The 20,217-nt window shown below is 38.8% G+C and overlaps 1 protein-coding gene across 4 annotated transcripts; it reads left to right on the forward strand.

The window, feature by feature from the left end:
• The first annotated feature begins 103 nt into the window (after positions 1-103).
• On the forward strand, positions 104-19,420 carry ABHD17B (abhydrolase domain containing 17B, depalmitoylase). 4 transcript variants are annotated; one of them, XM_088054267.1, is made up of 5 exons: positions 185-201; positions 673-825; positions 5,761-6,235; positions 17,273-17,452; positions 17,916-19,420. In XM_088054267.1, the coding sequence occupies exons 3-5, from the start codon at positions 5,769-5,771 to the stop codon at positions 18,133-18,135; spliced, it is 867 nt and encodes a 288-aa protein (XP_087910393.1). In that variant the 5' UTR covers positions 185-201; positions 673-825; positions 5,761-5,768; the 3' UTR covers positions 18,136-19,420. The 4 variants fall into 4 exon arrangements, with proteins under 4 accessions (XP_014114585.1, XP_087910393.1, XP_014114584.1 ...); XM_014259110.2 differs by lacking the exon at positions 673-825 and having other exon boundaries at positions 104-201; XM_014259109.2 differs by lacking the exon at positions 185-201 and having other exon boundaries at positions 223-757.
• Positions 19,421-20,217: the final 797 nt, after the last annotated feature.

The following is a 20,217-nucleotide window of genomic DNA, read 5'->3' on the forward strand; positions in this document are numbered from 1 at the left end:
CGAGACGAGGCCGGCGCCGCTCCGGAGGCTGCGCGGGGCGGGCTCAGCGCTGCCAGGGCCGCGCGTTCTCCGGCCGGGGCCGGGGCCGGGGCGCCGGGGGCCGCCTCCCCCCGCCGTAACTCAGCCCACCCGGCGCCCCCACACCTCACCGACCCGGCAGTCGGGAGAGCGCGGGGCCGCCGAGCGGAGCGCCAGGTGCAGGTAGGGGCTGTCCTCCGCCGGCGCGGCGGGGATGGACGGTGTGCGGGTGACCCGCTGCCGCGGTGTGTGGGCGAGTTGTTTCCTCCTCGCAGGTCCGTCCGTGTCTCTTCCCCCGCTCGGACCCGCGGCCCGTCCGCACCGCCTGGCGCGGGCGTGTGTCGGCCCCTGGGGCGAGCGGAAGGGCCCGCGGCAGCCACCGGCGTTTCCTCAGAGAGGCGGGCGGCGCGGCTTCGGTCTCGGGCGCGAACCGGGCGGGGAGCTGCCGGCCCCGGCCACCTTCCTGGCCGCGTCCCTGTGCCGCTGGGCTCGGGGGTGTCTGGGGGTGTCGCCTGCCTCAGGGTGCCCGGGTGCTGTGGGCGATCTGTCCCGGCGCTCCCGTCTCCGTGGTCTTGCCCTGGACTCCTTTGTTGGCAACGGGCGCCTTGACTTGTACACGCTTGCTAAAGTCCGGCTTTTCGCGGCTCCGAACAGTGCCTTTGAGTCACTGCTGAGGACTTCTGCGGAACCCTCTTCAGTTGCGGACGCCTGAGGAGCTAATTTAGCTCCCGCCAGCCTGGTTAAGTTTATTCCTTCAGCTTCTGCTTTTGAGGGTGGGAGTGACAGTGGCCTCAACATTGCTCTCAGGTATTACTGATATAAAAATTTGGAGTATTTGTTCAGTAATTAAGGAGGAAGTTGGCGGCTGCGGAAATCAGAGTAGAACCACCTGAGCGCGGAGCGGTGTGCAGGGCGGAGCTCCTCGCTGGTGGCCGGCCGGGCTGGAACACAGCGGGGCTTCAGCGCCCACGGCTTTAGCCGGGCAGGTCCGGGCTGTATGTCCAAGGCCTTATGTAATCGACTTAATCCTGCAGTAGTCTATCTGGAACCTTTAGAGGTTTAGTTTGTTCTTCGGATGATAAAGGACATCTGGATTTTTCAGTGGGAGTTTCCTGTATTCCCCCTTTTTTTTTTTTTTTTTTTTTCAGCTGTGCCTCTAGGTTTTGATATATACAAAGTAACCAGCAGAGGATGTATAATGTCTCTCTTTGAGATAGCTAGAATTTGTAAGACTAGCAATGGTGTTTATTTGTTTAGAATCAAATTAACCAAAGTTTTCGTTCCACCAGGCTTCTCTGTTTTCATGCAGTATACTTTGTCCGTTGAAAACTACCTTGAATAGTTACTTCACAGTAATTTCTTAAGTATAGCTTTTTCATAATTTAATTGACTTTCTTTTGTGTTGTTTTCTGGACTTACTATGTATTCTTTCTTAATGTTCTCTTAATCAGACACTTAATGACACTATCAGACATTCTTTCTTACTGAATATTTTATTGCTTTAACTGTTGGACTAGTTAAAGGATATTCATATCCTTCTGTTCCATTTTTAATATAACACAGGTGTAGAAATAAGTATTGGTACTTCAGTAGTGGCTTGAACTCAAATTTTCATTGTATTGTGTTCAGTCAAAGTGTGAGGGAAAATACTTCAGAATTTCTTGTTTCAGCAGTATATAATGGACACTAACGATGAAAAAAAACCCAATCAAACAACAAATCCACAACCAAAATACACACAAATAGCAACCAAGCAAAAAAATCCCCAGCAATTTTAATATCTTGCCCGTTATGGTTCGAACAACACTTAAAGTTCCAAACCAGCAGCTATATTTATGAGTTTGGCTTTGTTCTTGTGAATAGTTCGCATGAAATAGGCACTTTAATTTAAATAAACAATTAGAATAATTTATATTTAATGTAAATATAAGATTTCTAGATAAGTGTTTGCAAGGGTTGGGCTGCTTTTGAGACTAATACATACTAAAGTATTCAAAGGTTCCACTTTCTTGTTATTATGTACAGAGATAAGAGGACAGGAATAATTGCTTATATGAAAAAAATACATTTGTGTTATCCTAGGATTCGCAAGATAAATACTTGATCTTAATCTTTAAGATTAAATAGACATTTTTTTCCCCTTTTGTCAGCCTTTATGAGAAGGCTAATTGCCACAGAATGAATTAAAATCACTGTGTGTGGGCAGTTTTACATTTGTAATTTTATATGTTAGGTCTTTATTTGTAAGAAAGTTAAACAAATAAAATTGATAAAATGCTCTGGCTTTCCTTTTAAAAGCTATCCCAGAAGGGTTAAGTAATACAACTTGGGTCTGTTTTATTTCTTAGCCTCTATTGCTGCAATAGAAGAGTTTCCTGCAGTTTCTTACACAGAATTTTCATACTTAATTGCTATGAAAAATGCAATATAATTTTAAAGAGGATGTATGTTTCTTTATTGTATTCTTTTTGTGGTTAGTATATTTTACCAGCTGTTGGAACTGTGTTTGCAGAATAGCACTGATATTTTTATTACTACTGAAAAGTCAAGTAGAAGGTGAGATAGTTGTGTTGTTGGGATGTGTTGATCTCAGGATCTGATGATGCTGTAATGAGCACAGAGATTTACATCATACATGCTCAGAAAGTGTTTGACTATACCTTAGGTATTCACAACATCTCTTAGTCAAATGAGTCCCATTGAAGTTACTCATCTATACTTGTGGAACCATATGCTTAAAGTAATCTGGACAGAGTTGTTTTTGCCTCAGCTTCACTAAGAATCCAGATAAAGCACACATCCAGCTTATTCACACTCTCATGTGAATACAATCCATCACAGTGAGTGACAGAGCAGTTCCAGCAGAATAAAAACATTGTTTGCATTTAGTTGGAACTATTTGCCTGTGAATGTTCAGTACATGTTTCGTGTCAGATTGGTTCAGTTAGTGACCTGCTGTTTTTCTTGGGTCTTCTGAGTGAAGAAAATAGCATGTATTCGTTTTAAAGGAAAGAGTTGTTGTTAGCCATGATTTAATTGGAGAGCGATTCTGGAATCAGAATCTTTTGTTTTTAGTAGGCATATTTTCCATTGGATTAAAAGATCAATATATAAAACCTGCATTAGTCTAGCATAGGAGAGGAATAATACTTCATCTGTGGTCTTCAGCGTGTCATTTGACATATCTAGTGATTGCCAGATTTAAGCTGTTTTAGGGGACAGTACCACCACATCAGCTGATTCACTGTGGTTTACTTCAGTACTGCACTGTGTGTGAAGCCTTGCAGGCTAGTTTCCAGTCTTCTGAAATTACTTTGGCAAATAACAAATGTTTTCTGAGTGAGATCATATTTGTAGTGTTGCTGGGCTCTTTATACTTAGAAATAATGTAAACTCCTGTTCTAATTCTTTCTGACAAGTGGATTTGTAAGAAATAAGAAATTCTGTAGCTACTGATGTATGCTGGTGTAGAGTGCAATATGCTGTTCCTGGGCAGAACAAATTATTTATGTCTCACTTTTGGACGTACAAATTCTTTTAAATTTTTCACAAAAAAAAAAATAATCAGCCGGTAGAACAAAGTGTAATATCTAACTTTACCTTCAGCGTTTCTGTAAAGGCGGGAAAACTCAGAACAGATCCATAATAGTCTTTGATCAAAATAGGAGTGATTTTGAGTATTGGGTCATAAGTACTTGGGGAAAAAAGCGTGTTGAGGCATCACAGGAGCTTCTCTGGACTGTGAAGATGAACTCATTAAGTGAAGGTGAAATAAGTTGTTTCTTTGGTGCTCATATTTATAAGAGAAGTAAAGAAAAAACCGATTCACACCACCGCCGCCCACTCTCCCCAAAACAATAGGATTTTTACTTTGCATAACACAATCCAAACGTTTTACTAAGGCTTTCTCCATAGACTTCTTCCATTTATCCTGACTTGTGGGTATAACTGAAACTTAATGTTCACATAATCTTATCTGACAGGGATAAGTTATTCCAAATTTGAATGACTAATTGTGCTGATAAATAAAAAGATTATTGTTACTTCTGCTGGCAGGAATATGGTCTTTTATTTAGGATCTTCTTTAAAAGCCTACCTACCTTCTTATGGGAGCTGATCAGTACTTCCTGCCATATCCTCTAAATGGTGTTGATCTCCCATGTTTAAGCATCTGTGGTTTCCCTGTTTTGAGTAAAACTAGGTACAAAACCAGGGGTGAAAACTCTAAGCTGGAAGGAAAGGAAGAGACAACTTACACATCCAAAAATACAGATAGTTGTTCTGTGATATATGTTAAAGTGTTTTTGTAGCACTGTTCTTAAAGCTTACTTTGAAAGAAATTTACATATGTAAACTACACTTCTGTACAGATTTAAGGGAAAAAATTTGAAATATCTAAATATTGTTAGGTATTAAAGTTAGCAGTAAGATCTTCTTGTTTTATTGGATGACCCAAATACTTCTGGAACAGCATGGTACTGTTGACAACTGAAATCTGCTTGTTTTGTAGCTTGACTCAAAGCCAGCATGTGAAACTGTGTTTATGTTATAGGGAACAGTGAGGAGATGAACTTGGGACCTGTAGGTAGATTTGGTATGAAAAAGTTGTTTAAGTTGAGATGAGATGCCTTAACACAGGGAAAGTAGTGTAAACGCTTATCTTTGGGGTGCTGCTTTCCAGCACTGTACTTGTCAAATTTCATTGCCCTTCTTATCTCTGAGAAGTATTGCAGCAACAAAGGATTCCACCCACCCCCCTTCTCACTGCTCTAAATTAAGGGAACACAATATCTGCTTTAAGAGCAACTGTATCTTTACCAAGCTTGCTTTAGGTGTAGGGGTTTTTTAGGTGTTTACTTTTTTTTCTCCTCCCCACCCACTGTTAAAACCTATGCATTGGTATTATAGATTATATTATATATTATATTATATTGCTTTAACAAATATCTGTGATAGAGTGTTTAGTTTGGATGTGTTTCTTAAAGCATGAAAAGAAACCCCAATTGTGTCTTTTATACAATCCAAATTCCTGTGTGCAATACAGCTAAGAATTTCTATGAAGGTTTTCAAAACATTTAGGTCAGCAGGTATGAGGAGCAAAGATAAGTTTATGGCTACATTTTCCTGTATCAAAGCTCTACAGTGTTTGTTAAGCCAGAAGCATCATCATGTTTTGTCTTCTAAATTTTGACCTTCATGCAGCCTTCATACATCTGATAGTGCTTGCAGGAGCCCATACCTCATGACTGCAATACGTATTCATTGTATTTAGGAATTGCTGTAGTGATTTTTAGCTGCAGAAATCTGCATAATCTTAGTATGCTGCAACTCTGGAACAACTTTTGATTGTTCTTTATCACATACGTATTTGTGAGTGGGAAAAACACTTTTTTTAATGTCTTAAGATGAGGAACTTAATTTCCTACAAAGAGAATCCAAAACTCATTTTTGTTCTTTCCGTGGGTAATCATGTTTTACTTTTGATATCTGGCAGGGCTTTAGAGTTGTCACTCCTCTTTAATAATACACTCATTATGAAATAACTAATAATATTAAATTAGATATTATATGGAAATACACATATATGTATTTAAGTCTGTGTTTTGTTCAAAAATTATACATGAATGTTCAAAAGTTATGCATTATTTTCTAGAGATGTTATGTTTATATTTTTTTAAAGTTGGAGTTTTTTAATGTCAGATTGTATCTGGAAACTGATACTATTCTCTCTTCCCATTTCAGACTAGAAGATGAATAATCTTTCCTTTAGTGAACTGTGTTGCCTGTTCTGTTGTCCACCATGTCCAGGGAAAATTGCCTCCAAACTGGCATTCTTACCTCCTGATCCCACATACACACTGATGTGTGATGAGAGTGGTAGTCGCTGGACTTTACATCTCTCAGAGCGAGCAGACTGGCAATATTCTTCTAGAGAAAAAGATGCCATTGAGTGCTTCATGACTAGAACATGTAAAGGCAACAGGATTGCCTGTATGTTTGTGCGTTGCTCACCTAATGCCAAGTACACTTTGCTCTTCTCACATGGAAATGCTGTTGACCTGGGTCAGATGAGCAGCTTTTATATAGGACTGGGTTCACGGATCAATTGCAACATATTCTCCTATGATTATTCTGGATATGGTGCAAGTTCTGGGAAGCCGACAGAGAAGAATTTGTATGCTGATATTGATGCTGCTTGGGTGGCTCTTAGGACAAGGTAAGACATTAGCTACTATTTTTTTTTTTACAGTATGCTTGTCAAATGGTTTTATTTCACATGCATCAGTAGCTGAAACAGCAGTGCTGTGATTTAGAATTAGTGGGTTCATATCCAAGCTGACTGGTGGTGCCTGCTGGTGAAGGCACTGTCAGTATTAAGCAGGCTCAGTGTATGTTGTTTACATACTGGAAAAATAGAAATGGATTTAAATTTAGTAAGTTGTGCTTTAGTCTTGAATGATTAGAGGATCATCCTTATTGTCATAGTTTGGAGAATTTTTCTCAGCTGCAAAAATTAAAAAGGTGGTAAAAATCCATAATAATTGATACCCAGTAATTAACCCACTGTTGTGATGTGGATGTGAGAAAATGCAAGTTGTTTCTTCAGATAGTTTCCATCACCTACTTTTTTTTGAAGGGAGGGGCAGAGTAAAAGCTGGTACAAGAGAATTTGGTGAGACTCTATTTCTGTATGGTGTTGAGATCACCTTGGTTTCAGAATTTTGACTAGCAACTACAGCATTTCCAAAGAGAGAAACATCTTTTTGCTTTATATAGAAAGCTATCTTCACAAAATATAATGTGTGGGAGAGGTTGTAATGGATCTGTGTAAATACCTTATGGTGGGAACAAAAAAGGAGGAATTTGGAGCAGTGGTGTTAACTCAAGCAGAATAAAATGGACAGGAAAAATATGCAAATGGAAAGATGTTATTTCAGCAATTTCTGCGTTCTATGCCTCTGTTTTTGTGGGAGATGAAATAGCAACATGAAAGACTCTGAATGCATTCACTGATACAGGTGAGAACCCGTGAGAATCCTGCACCAAATAAGTACAGCTTCTCTAATTTGAGTGCAATTTTCACCATATTTTTTTCATTTAGCTCAATATTTTTCTCATGTTACAAATACCCAGACTACAAAGACTATTTTTTAAAATAGTATACAATCATAAGAATAACTGCTCACCAAAAAAATCCCAGCACACAGCATATTTTACACCAAAAAGGTATAAAAACCTGAAGTGTGTTGTTATGACTTGAGCATCCTGTTTAATATAGTATCAGGGATATGACTTAAGTGTAAGGGCATGTGGACTTTAAATCCTGGATCCTGATAATTGTCACAGTGAGTTCAGAACTTCATCAATGTAGTATTAATGAGCAGATTACCCCTTTTCAGTGTTTTAAATACGCATTTAGTCTTGCATTTCTTTTATAACAGTATGATACTTCTTTTCAAATAAGCATATGTTATCCATGTATTAAATAGGGAAAAGCTTACTATCCTAAACCTCATTCAACCACAGGAGACAGATTTTCAGCTTAATCTATTAAAAAACATGCATACTAGGTTGTTAGATTAGCTCTTGGTATTTATTTTTATTACAGTGGAAAGTTGAGATATAACTGTTCCATAAGCCAAGAGCCTGCCATAGGTGCACTGTTGACTGTGGCTTGTTGCTGGTAGGTGTAGGTGCTTGTGGGTGATCTAGACATTGGCTACTCAGTGAAGGACCCAGTAATGGTTACCAAAAGCACGATGTGGCTTTTGAACAATGTGAAAGACAGTCTGAATTATTAAAATGTAACAGAAAATGGAAGAGAATTAGATGGTGAAATGTAATACTTTACAGACTGTCAGTTTACAGACTCTGTTTAATAAACTAATTTGTAATTATTCTCTTCTTCCTCATAATGAATGAATAGAAAATCTGCAAGGAAATGGGACTGCAGTTTGAAGTCTCACCTCAATTCTTAAGCAATGAAGTCTACTTTCTCTAAACAAATGAGATTGTTCATAATTGATAGGACACAGTTTAAATGGCTTTAAACTGAAAGAGGGTAGATTGAGATATTATAAGAAAGAAATTCTTCTCTGTGAGTGTGGTGAAGCACTAGAAGAGGTTGCCCAAAAATGTTGCCAAGAGAAGAACTGGTTGCCCAGAGAAATTGTGGGCGACTTCCTCATCCCTGTAAGTGTTCAAGGCCAGGTTGAATGGAACTTTCAGCAGATTGGTGTAGTGGAAAGTATCCTTGCCCATGGCAGGGAAGGTGGAATTACAGGATCTTTAAAGGGATCCCTTCCAACCCAAACTATTCTATGATTGTAATGCCCCATCTAAGCATGCTGTTTCATGAGCAGATGTTGTTGGGTAGACCTCTAAATATATTTTGTAAGATATGTTCAGGAATGACCTCACTTTAGTCCCTTTTTTTGTCCGCTATTTTTTTATTTTTATTATTGCAACTCCTGTAGAAATTAGGTAATTCTGTAGACTGTAGAAAGTTTACATTGGTCTGCCCAACTTGTGAATTTCACACATGGGAACTGAATTTGGTCTACTGCTGAGAAAGAGGTTGGTGTTGCCAGTTACACCTGTAGTATTTAGAACGGCTTTCCAATTGGCCAGCCTGGTCTCATCCTTGTATCTGAATGCTGGATGTATCAGGGAGAAACTCAGCGCATGGCTCTGGATATTCTGGCTCAAAGTTTGGTTATCCAGCTATAGTATTTTCTTGAGCCCTGAGACATTGCTCAGCTGTGTTAAAATTCTCAATGAATATCTGGATTAGAACAGAGCCTTTGAGCATTTGCTGCAGCCCTGATTCACTTTCATAGCATAGCCCGTTCTGTCAGTTTCACACTGGCACTATCTTTAACATTTATAACTAATTCTGAAAAAAACAAATTAATTCAACAGATTGTTTGCAGGATAAATTGAGTATAGCTGCAATTCCTTGTTGATAAGAGAGGGACTTTAGAGTTTTAAACTGTGCCTCACAGTTTGTGATGTGATGAAGAAAAGAATGGAGAAATCACCTTTGGAGATTGATCACAGTCACCCATAGCTCCCTGCATTCCCTGTTCTGAAAAATGGAATCATAGAACCCAGCACTGAATGGTATTTCTGAGGTGATTGAAATGCTGATGCAGGTTTAATTCTACAGTCAACAAAACTGCTTGTGGTAAAGATTTGCTAGCATCCTAATTTTTGTGTCTTGGAAAGACAATCCACATACTCACCTGTAAAACAGCACAGGTGTTCAATGGGGACTGGGCACCTGGGATGAAATAGTCTGGAACTCATACTGAGGGTGATGATGAGATTTTGCTGTGAATATTAATATTAATATAAATTAATAAAGAAAACGAATTTGACAGTCTATCAAAACAGGTAAATAGCAGATGTAGATGCTGAGTTGTGTCTCTATTCTTTACCTTCTTTGAGTATGTTAATAGGAAGCAGTAGCTACTACCTATATGCATGACAGCCATGAAAGAGGGTGCTGTGATTCACTTCCTTCATTGGGTTTGGAAAAGTTGTCCGTTGTTGCATATTCATGTGCATGGGACTATATAAAAGCTGCAAGCGAGGACATTCTTTTTCCAGCTGTCATAGCTAAACTAGCAAGTGTTGAAATACCAGGAGTCATTTTGGGATACGCCTATTTTCTGCTGTTCTCATCTCTGAAGGCCTTTGATGACACCCTAGCAAGGGTGGAAAGGTTTAACCAGCCCCAGGCAAATGCAGGGCAAGTGGTGCTCATTCAGAAACCTCTGAAGATGTGCCAGATTGCCTCATGACCAGATTTACCTGTAAGAAGGCAAACAGTCCTTTCATTGTTGCTTATCATGGACTGCAAAATAATTGAAAAATTTAAGGGTAAATCTCAAAATCAGATGTTGTGTCAAAGTGGACAGGATGTCCATAAATTGAACAGCCAGACATAGGAATAATACTGAACCTCTTCAGATGTTGGCCAAAAGTGTTCATTTGACAATTCACAAATTACCTTTTTATTCAGAAGTAGAATAGGTGAGGGTGGCTCAGCTAGAAGCTGAAGTACTGTAACTTTGTACAGTACTATACAAATTTGGAGAGAAATTGAGTTTTTGTTTAAATTCATAGGGAATAGTAGCTCAATTATCAAGGAAGAGAAATCTTGACAACAGAACAAGTGTAATGGTAGCATTTTGAAGTTTAGAAAAGGCCAAACTCTCATGAAAGAGGCAGAGAAGGTGCAGTTTGTTGATTATAATAGGGACAGTGGGCTTGCTTCTCATAAAACAGTTTCTTTTTTCTTCTCCTAATGTAAAATATTGTATGCTGTCATGGTTTTGGAAGACAGGTGTCTGGTAGGGAGGGCAGGGGCCTCCCTTGGAATGGAAATATAGACCCCCTCCCTCCAAATTATTATAGTTTTGAAATCAAGGGGCTCTCAGGCAGAAATCTGGGGATAGGAATAACAGTTCTTTACTAGTATAACCAGGCAAACAAACAACAATAACTACAGCATTAGCAAGAAAACAGAACCAGGGGCCCGTGACAGCTTTCTCGGCTGAGATGGGATGGAGGAGAGGTTTTGTTTTTCACAAACCCCTCGGGCAGTCAGTCCCGGTGCTCCTGCAGGGCTCCGAGGAACAGTCGGCTGGAACAGCAGGGATGAGCTGAGATCTTGGGCTGGTGGCTGAGGTGTATCAGCAGCTCCGCGGCGGTGCCTGGCACTGCCACACGTCCCGGCAGGACAGGGGCTGTGAGGCCACCAACAAAGAGGGAAGAAGGAGAAAAAGCAGCAGCTCCGTCTGGGTGATGGCGAATTCCCTTCTCCAAGCCGCAACAACTCGGAAAGAGTGTCTCGCTCTCAAGCCCAAGAAACCAGCCAGCCCTCAGCCACCCCGCCCTCCTCATCCCCTGCTCCCCTTCCCCCCTGGGCCCAGCTGAACTCCCCGTGTTTCTCAAGCACCCAACAAGTACCAGCAATCAGGTTTCCCCGCAATTAATGGGCAAAAAGTTCCATTAGTGAGACGGAACAAAAGGAAGGACACTCAACCCTCAACATATGCACAAGAAGGGGAATGTGCACATCAGTTGAGGAAGAGCTGTATGCTCCTGAATTTTATCTGTGGCCTGGAATGTTGATAGTTACAGGTGTGGATAATGTTCATGCCCTTCATGTTCTGCAACTTGCAGTTTAATTTCATGTGTTATGTCCATGATGACAAAAGATTCTGGATGTGCATTGAAAATGCCCTCAGGATGTTCCCCCTTGTTCTATGTGCCTCTAGTGCTTCCTCTGTAAATGTGTGTGTGCAATAGCTTGACAAGCTGTAGCTTCTCTACATCTAGTGTAAGCCTAAACAGGTACTATGGAAAATGCACCCTTCTTGTGCATTTTCTAAGCTTGATCTCATCGATACTTAAGAACAGTAGTTGTTTTGTGTCCTTTATGTATATCTAGATCAAAATGGCAGGTATTTTTTAAGAACTTGACAGTGTAGCATGGTAATTGCTGCTGGAATTTGTTTCTTAAAGGTAACTGAAGTTAAAAAAACAAAACAAACAAAAAAGAAAAAATCAAAAACCCAAAGAAAAAAAACTCTACCTACCTTGTTACAGGCAGACATGCATTTTGTAGTTTGCTTATTGCACATCATGGTAGCCTGATACATATCCAGTGAATATATAAAATAAGGTGAATATCCAATGTAAGTGATGTACTTCTAATTGAAGTGTTCGAGGAAAGGTCAGACAGCACTTTGAGCAACTTGATTCAGTGAAATATTACCTCCCTATGGCAGGGGCCTGAACTATTTCACATTCCAACCTAAATTGTTCTATGATTCCATGAAGAAGAAAAAAAGAGAATGGAGGGACAGAGAAAAGGTGGTCCACCAGTAAGATAAGTGTTTAGAAAAGTGCAGAAAATGTCTTGTTACAAAGACAGCAATATCAAGGAAATAGTGAAACAGTTTCTCCTTATCACATGAAGTTCATTATTAATGGAAATAAAAAGAATATTTCATTGCTGTTTAGCAGTTCTTTTTCTACCAGAGGCTGAAAAGATCAGGCCAAGAGTGTTTAGGGTTGCTTCTTTTAAAGGAGACCATCCATATCTGGTCAGCATATGTAAGGCCACAGAAAAGATTCTGGCTTTCTTAGTGTTATGTTGGGCCCTGGTTCCAGGCAGTGGAACAGTTGGGACAGTTACAACAACTTATTGGCTTGCTCCTTCCTTAGCCTACCAGTGGCATGCTGTTTCCAGCCTGTCCCTGAACACAGGCAGCACAAAAGAGCACAAAAGCAGTTGCTCCACTACTCCCAGACAAGATTTATGTAGTTCCTTTTCATGAGCTGTTAAAGCTAATGAGGGGGAACACATTGCTGAACCTGCAAATAGGAAAGTGATTTTTTTTTTTCTGTTTGGCAGTAGCTTAGCTTTGTAGTGACATCAACCTGTGCCTTTAGTGTGGTCATGAGACAGAAATTTGTGAGTGCTCAGACACTCTGTGAGGAGGTTAGGAAGCTTACATGAACACAGGTTCTGTGTCAAAAATGCTCTTTAAACTCCATCTGATTTCTGGGCAGGTAAGCTTTAAGAGTGTGAACGTAGAGGATGAATTGGATGTTGAAAGGAATTGAAATCTCAGTTGCTCTGGGAAAGAGAAAGATGTTGCAGTTGGCCTTTAAACTGCAGAAAATATCTATCAAGTCTTGCACTAGATTTTGCCCAGAATAACTTGTCCACAGGAATAGCGCTTTCTCTAAGAAGGTACATCTGTGCATTGCTAGTTTTAAGGTTTTTCTGCCAAGGTTGGTGATTATGGCTTAAAAAAAATTCCCAAACCTAAAAACACCCTCTATTACCTTCAACCCCATACTGAAGGTCTGTCTATGCTGACCCAAGTTATCTAATATTACCTGAGTGGACAACAGTGTTTACATTAGTCCTATTATCAACATAATGAGCTTCCAAAGATACCAAGTCTTTACAGCATGTCTTTGACCTCTTGTAACCAGAGGAGCTAATTGAAACATATGGCTCTGTAAATGTCATGTTCCCCTTCCTCAGAATGGCTTGTACTTAAAAGGCACTGATTAAGAGAACAATGTTAATGTGACTTTTTCTCTTGATCTGACACTCCTCCTTTGGGAGACCAGGTATGTAGTCGTCAGATAATTTGATACAAAACTTCTTGGAGTTTAACAGGCTATGAGTCTATCAAAAAAAGTAAATAAATTTCAGTTCAGTAGGGAACTTAAAAACAGTTGTCTTTTTAAGAGATTTTCCTGTTTTAAGTTGATACTTCTGAAAGACAGTAATAGTTATTGCTATATATATATATATAGTGTATATATATATATATGCTTATTTATTTATTTTTTGCTATATAAATAAAAGACAGTTAAGCTCTTATTTTTTCCAAACATTTCAGAAGTCCATTCTATTTGGCTTGCAAGGCTAAGCTTTGGTAGCAGGGGGCTACAGGGGTGCCTTCTGTAAGAAGCAGTCAGAGGCGTCCTCCATTTCTGACAGAGCCAATCTCTATCAGCTCTGAAGATGGATGTACCACTGGCAAAGGCTGGGCCAATCAGAAATTATGGTAGTGCCTCTGGGATAACATATTTAAGAAGAAGAGCAGGGGAAAAAAAAATATTGCGCATTGCATTTCAGCCAGAAAAGAGTCAGAAGATGTGATGGTAACATCCTCCAGACACCAGGGTCAGTGGGGAAGGAGGAGCAGGAGGTGCTTCAGGGATTGGGGCTGAGATTCTCCTGCAGCCTGTGGTGCAGACCATGGTGTGAAGCAGCTGCACCCCTGCAGCCCTTGGAGATCCACAGGGATGCAGAGATCCACCCACAGCCCAGGGAGGATTTCTGAAGGGGATCATCAGAGGGATGCCTGAAGGGAAGCTGTGACCCCATGGGAGAGCTGTGGAGAGAGGAGCCCACACTGGGGCAGCCTATCCTTGAAGGACAGCACCCCATGGGAGAGCAACCCACACTGCAGCAGTTTGAGGGGGACTGTTGCCTGTGGGACAGACTCACATCAGAGAAGTTCATGGAGAACTGTCTCCATGAGAGGGATGCCGTGGTGAGCAGGGGAAGGACTCCTCACCCTGAGCAGTGAGAGAACATGTAATGAACTGACCACAACCCCCATTCCCTGTCTCCCTGCACTGCTGGGGCAGGTGGTAGAGCTGGGAAGGAGAGGGAGTGGGGGGGAGGTGTTTTTAAGGTCTGTTTTACTTCTCATTATCCTGCTTTGATTCTGTTAGTAATAAAATCAATTAATATCTCTAAATCTAGCCTGTTCTGCCCATGATGATATTTGGTGAGAGATCCCTCACAGTCCTTATCTCAGCCCACAAACCCTTCACTAAATTTTCTCTCCCCTTTCCAGCTGTGGAGCAGAGTGAGAGAGATGCATTGGTGGGTGCCTGGCACCCAGGCAGGGGTAGCCCACTAAACTTTTTCAACAGAAAAGGGAAGACTGGAATGGGTAGATGTAATCTCTGCTTTCCAAGCTTCTTGGAGTTTGTTATTGGGGAGGTGGGGGATGATTATTTAGGTTTTTATCCTCTTCAAGCCAGAATATTCAGAAGTCTACTTGGAGCCACCACTTCTGGCTATTGACCTCTTTATTTCAGTTTACAGATTGCAAAGTATGTAGCTTCTGCTGGGCATTGTGAGGCAATCTATTTGACTGATGGAATAAGGATTAATCCAGATATCGTAAATACTTTTCTTGGTTTATTTTTTTGTAGCCAAAAATCTATCTTCAGACTGAAGGAATTTGATCAAAAAATATGAGAAAGAATAATGAGAAAGAGGAGAATATATGTTTCAAAATATACTTTTTAGGTTGTCCTAGGGCGACCCCTGAACTAGGACAGTAGTGCTTTAAATTCCTGTGTAATGGCCTGTATATCTTGTAAAACTCAACATTCTAGGAAACATAAGTGTGGTAATTGGCAAGGCCTGTTTGAAATTATTTATCATAATGTGCTGTGCAAACTGCATGCCATACTAGTGATGAAATGTGTCAGGTATTAATGCAAGTTTTGTTTCGGAAGAAAGGAAGGTGGCACAGTACTTTCAGAATAGACAAATATGATGTGAATTGGGAGGTGAATTTAAAAGGATGAGTGCTAAGTTGTCAGGTATTTCAGAAGAGATGCAGAAATAGTGAAGACATTAGATTTGTTTTTTGTTTGAAAGCTTTAATTTATTGTATTTATGTGTGCTGGAATTCTCAGAAAGTCTTGTTAATGATTGAAATTGCTTATTCTTTGAGAACTGTCATGAGGTGAAGGGCCTGCTAATAGTTCCAGGCTGATGATGAAGACTTAGAGTTTTAGAAGTCTTAATTTGGTCATGATCTGATTATGACTAGAAACTCTTTCTAGGAAACACTGACAGTATTTAAGTAGTCATGATGTAGCAAGATTCCTGTGTCAGGCAGTCTGTCTCTGTGCTAATACTTTAAAAGCTTTTACATTTCACTCTATCAGAACCCATTTAAATAAATAGGTGAGTATTAACTAGACAATGTTAGATGTGAACAGTGGGTTTTAAACCAAATTTAGCAAGTTATTGACATGCCTAATGAATTCAGCTACTGATACATAACATATAAGTAATACTACAATTACTTACATGTTATTGAAATCTTCCTAGATACATTTTTTTAAACTGTTTATTATATACTGATGCAACTTAGATGACATTTTTTTCCAGCTTATTAAGAAGGACTTGGGGATTTGGGGGAAGCTGCTTTGTTGGCTGGTATTTTGAATGTCTTGATACACATGAAGCATTTTTTTCCTAATGTTTCTGATTTTTTAGTCTCTTAGACTTTATTGATTTTAGTGTTTGATTACCTATACAGTTATTTACTCGTGTTTATAAGATACTGGAGAATATTTTTGTTACTTCTGCTGTTGTGACTTTACTGGAGGCATTCAAAATATATTAATTTGATAACTTCTTTACGGGTCTGGGTGCCGTTATACAGTGTTGGCAGAAAATATGCATACCTTTATTGTAGACAAGGTAACAGGTGCACTTTTCTCACTTGATTTTCATTCCTTTTAAAGTGGCAAGAATCAAACTTACCTCATGCTGTTCCACAGTGACATTAGGCTATGCTGCTCTTACTTAAAAAGTTGAACAAGTTTTTAATAATGCATGACAACAATGGTTTGGGTTTGGGTTTTTTGGTTTAGTTTTGGGGTTTTGAGTTTTGCTTTGGAGGTGATGTGGAGGAGTTGGTTTGTTTTATGGGGCTTTGGGGAAGGTGGTTGTTGTTTTGGGTTTTTTGCATGTGGGGTTTTCTTAGGTTTGGTATTGATGCAATGAAGTGCCTCTTCCCGTTCAAAGTTCTTCCTTTCCCAAGTTTAGAGACACTGTTGCAATGTGACCTGTTCTAAGAGTACAGGCAATGGATCAGCAGCTCACTTTGTTGCAGGCACTGTTCTTGGCCGACTTACCATTCTCTTCAGAGGCTTTTCCCTTGTAATGGATAGCAATTGCTTTTTTTATTCACACTAATGCTGAGAAATATATTAAACTGACTTGTGTAAGTGTTAACTAGATGTTTCTTTTGTTTACTCCTGTTAACTGCACTAGGAGGGAAGCTTTTACTTCAGTTCTGTATTCCCTGTTGGGCTGTCTTGTTTGTGGATTAGGTTGATAAGAACAAGCTTCTTGGCTATTTCATGGAATGCTCAATATTATTATACTGATCACTGTCAGTATGGGCATGCCTTTAGTCTCACTAAATTTATAAACAATGTTACCAGCTTGCAGGTTTTATCAGGTATCAGAAGAGTAAAGCTGACCAAATTTTTGCAGGCTTGATTATGTTTCATGTGATGAAAACCAAAGAGCTATTAAGGCTCTAATCAGTTTTGTGTTTTAGGTCCACTGGAGTTAATAGTAAAGACTTTAAACTAGTATATAAGCTACACTACATTCAAAAATCCATATTTTAAAAATTAATTCAGTATTTCAATACCATTCAGGCATAAGGAAAGAAAGTACTGCAAACAGAGAGTAAACGTAATTGTGTGGTTTAGTCAGGAATGCCATAGAACAGATTTGGTTGTTCTTCTACCAGCTCCTGTTTCATAGTTGATGCCCTTCTGAAAATTTTCATCTTCAGAAATGCTTTTTTTGCCTTGCTCTGTAGATTTTTTTTTTGTCTGTTTCACTTTATATGACACTTTTTAAACATTTCTAATTTTCTAGATATGGAATTCGCCCTGAAAATGTGATTATATATGGCCAGAGTATAGGAACAGTGCCATCTGTGGATCTCGCTGCTAGGTATGAAAGTGCTGCTGTAATTCTTCATTCTCCACTGACCTCAGGAATGAGAGTAGCTTTTCCTGATACGAAGAGGACGTACTGCTTTGATGCATTCCCAAAGTAAGTTGAAGGATTTTTTTTTTTTTAATTTAGCATACATTTTCTCTATTGCAGAAGTTTTCAGTTAGAAAAACAGTCTGGAAAATTCTCTGAATTTTTTTTCAAAGGCTTAATAAAACAATTGAAGAAAAATTAGTGAATAACATCAAAGAGGAACATTTGATTTGAAGAAGTTTACAAAACTTTATAAACCTTCTAGGCACTTTGCATCTCTAATCATTTTAGTGGATATCTCTAAAGAAGTAATTAATTCTCCTATACATTACATGTAAATACCTAGTTCTAATAAGTAGTTCTATCCAGTGAATTGTTAGTCTGGATAACTGTGAACAAAGTAATTTGCAATATGTTTCTGTAAGACTGAAAAGCTAAGTAGATCTTAGTTTAGATCTTAGAAGAAAATTCCTGTCATGTATTTCAGAACTGTGCCATCGTTTTCATGGATATAATCTTTTCCTTACAGCATTGACAAAATTTCTAAAATAACATCTCCTGTCTTAATAATCCATGGAACTGAAGATGAAGTCATTGACTTTTCACATGGCCTGGCATTATTTGAGCGCTGCCAGAGACCTGTAGAACCACTGTGGGTAGAAGGAGCGGGCCATAATGATGTGGAACTCTATGGACAGTACCTTGAAAGATTAAAACAATTTGTGTCACAGGAACTGGTGAACTTGTAACTTTCGTTGTGTATTTATATGTTTTTTTCATTTCACTGCAGAACTGCACGCCTTGATAAATATGTAACTTAAAACCTGAATGTTGTGTTTTCAAATCATCTCGGTTGCCTTCATTAAATTTACAGGTAATGATTTGTTAACATAATTAATGAAGGTTTTAATGCCAGCATTATAAACTGGAATTACATCATCATACAGTCAGACTTGGCAGTTCATATTTCTTTGTGTCAGGTTTTTTTCTTCTTAGATGTTAAGGAAAAAAATCACAATGAGTACTGTAAGAAAATTTAATTATATAAAACCAAATGCTTTCAAAGTGTTGCCAAGTGCTTTAGCATATCAAACACAAGTTTATAAATATTTTTTAAACATCTCAAGGTGTACTGTGACTTACTCTGTTGCACAGGTGTAATTAAAATACAAACTTTAAAGTAGTTCTTCTGTGAAAACGTAATAGCCATGAAATTTGAGCAAATACTAATGTATGTAATAAGAATAAACAGTCACTGGAAATTACTCATGCCCTGTTATAGGGAGAAGCAGACAAAATAGATATCTTTTTCCATATTTTTAATTTCTTTTGTGCTTAGTTTTCCTTGAATTGTTTTGTACTCATGTTGTCCCTTAGCTTTCAGAATAGTAAAATGTACCCACTCATGTGCTCAGGAGTCCTAATCTTGCCAAAATAGTGCCACAAGTTATCATTGTTGTAATGCAAATATCATTCACACGATTGCTACTGGGGCCACAAAATACCTCTTTGAAACCAGTAAGACTTTTAAAACCTAGAAGACTTCTTGAACACTGATTTTCTAGACCCACAATGTGTCTTTAAGAACAACTTTGAAGTTCATTGTAATAAACCGTTTGCAACTTAGCAATTAACTGATTTGGCTTAATTTTGGATGTTTAGTCAAAAAGCTTATTTTTTTGAGTATTGTATTGATATTTTACTAATCAGGCCTGGGTGGGAGGAGTGGCAAGAAGAGAATATTGACATTTTTCTATTAACTCATGGTAAAACAAAACTTAAGTTGCCTTTCCCTTGAATGCATTTTGCGTGAATGACACTATGAAAAATAAACTTAATTATATGTAGCCTAATTGTAAACAAAATAATATTCAAAAAATACACACTGTGCTTTTAAGGCCTTATGTAGTTTAATTGTTCTGCTTGTTATTTTTTGTGATAGAGACTCTTGTATACTTAAATGTAGCTTTGAGTATTATGAAAACTTTGGTTAAGATGTGTTGATTAACAGTAAATAATATTCACAAACTTGCATTTCTTCCTTTTTCTTTTTATTCAAAGAAATAGCAGCAGTTGCTTGTAGTATCAAAATACTTAGCAACTCCCCATTTTTTAAAGAAATCTGACATCTAAAGCAATAACCCATTGTTCTGAATTTCTTTATCAGCAGCTACTGTTCTGATCACCCTCCCACCCTAATGCCTCACCTTACTACACTTGAGCTTCCTGCTGCAAAGCTGCTTGTAAACTTTTTTTCTGTAATGAATTCTACTGTCTTCTTTGACATGAAAAGGAATTCTTGTCTTGTGCACATTGGTGAGTTAATTGAGCAGAAAGAAATTTGTTCTCAAGCAGCTTGGTTAATGTCTGATTTTTTGATCAATGATGCTTTAGAGAGAGCTCTAAAATTCAGAGTATATTCAGGAACAACAACATTACACTTGTAGATTTTCTTCCTAGTTCAAGACTTGTGGATACAGATGTGTCAGTCAGCTTTATTACATCATATTTAATGATGTAATAGTTTGATTTCCTTTTCTTACTACCTTCTAGCCACTATCTCCGATGGAAATCATTATGGTTAAATGTTTAAGTGCTTTCTTTGTGATAAATGAAGCCTGTTTTGAGATTCACCTTCAGGAATTCACAAATAAAGAGTGTGGAAGTGCAATGTTAAGTGATACACATTGGGTGTATTTTGGTTGCCTGCCCATTGCAGGCAAATGATCAGCTGCCATCACAAGAACTGATTGTGCTTGGGGATATTATGGCACTCTGCAATTGAAAAAGACAGAAAAGGTGTCATAGCAGTTTTGCTGCTTTTGTTTCTG

Source organism: Pseudopodoces humilis, chromosome 4, assembly GCF_049639895.1.
Source record: "Pseudopodoces humilis isolate 2021_Gansu_Grassland_sample_001 chromosome 4, ASM4963989v1, whole genome shotgun sequence".
In the NCBI taxonomy this organism is placed as follows: Eukaryota; Metazoa; Chordata; class Aves; order Passeriformes; family Paridae; genus Pseudopodoces; species Pseudopodoces humilis.

Coding starts and splice junctions, on each gene's coding strand:
- ABHD17B (XM_014259110.2), top strand. CDS start 5,769: ATGAATAATCTTTCCTTTAGTGAACTGTGTTGCCTGTTCTGTTGTCCA. Junction 6,236..17,272: donor TGGGTGGCTCTTAGGACAAG/GTAAGACATTAG, acceptor CTAATTTTCTAG/ATATGGAATTCGCCCTGAAA. Junction 17,453..17,915: donor TGCTTTGATGCATTCCCAAA/GTAAGTTGAAGG, acceptor TTTTCCTTACAG/CATTGACAAAATTTCTAAAA.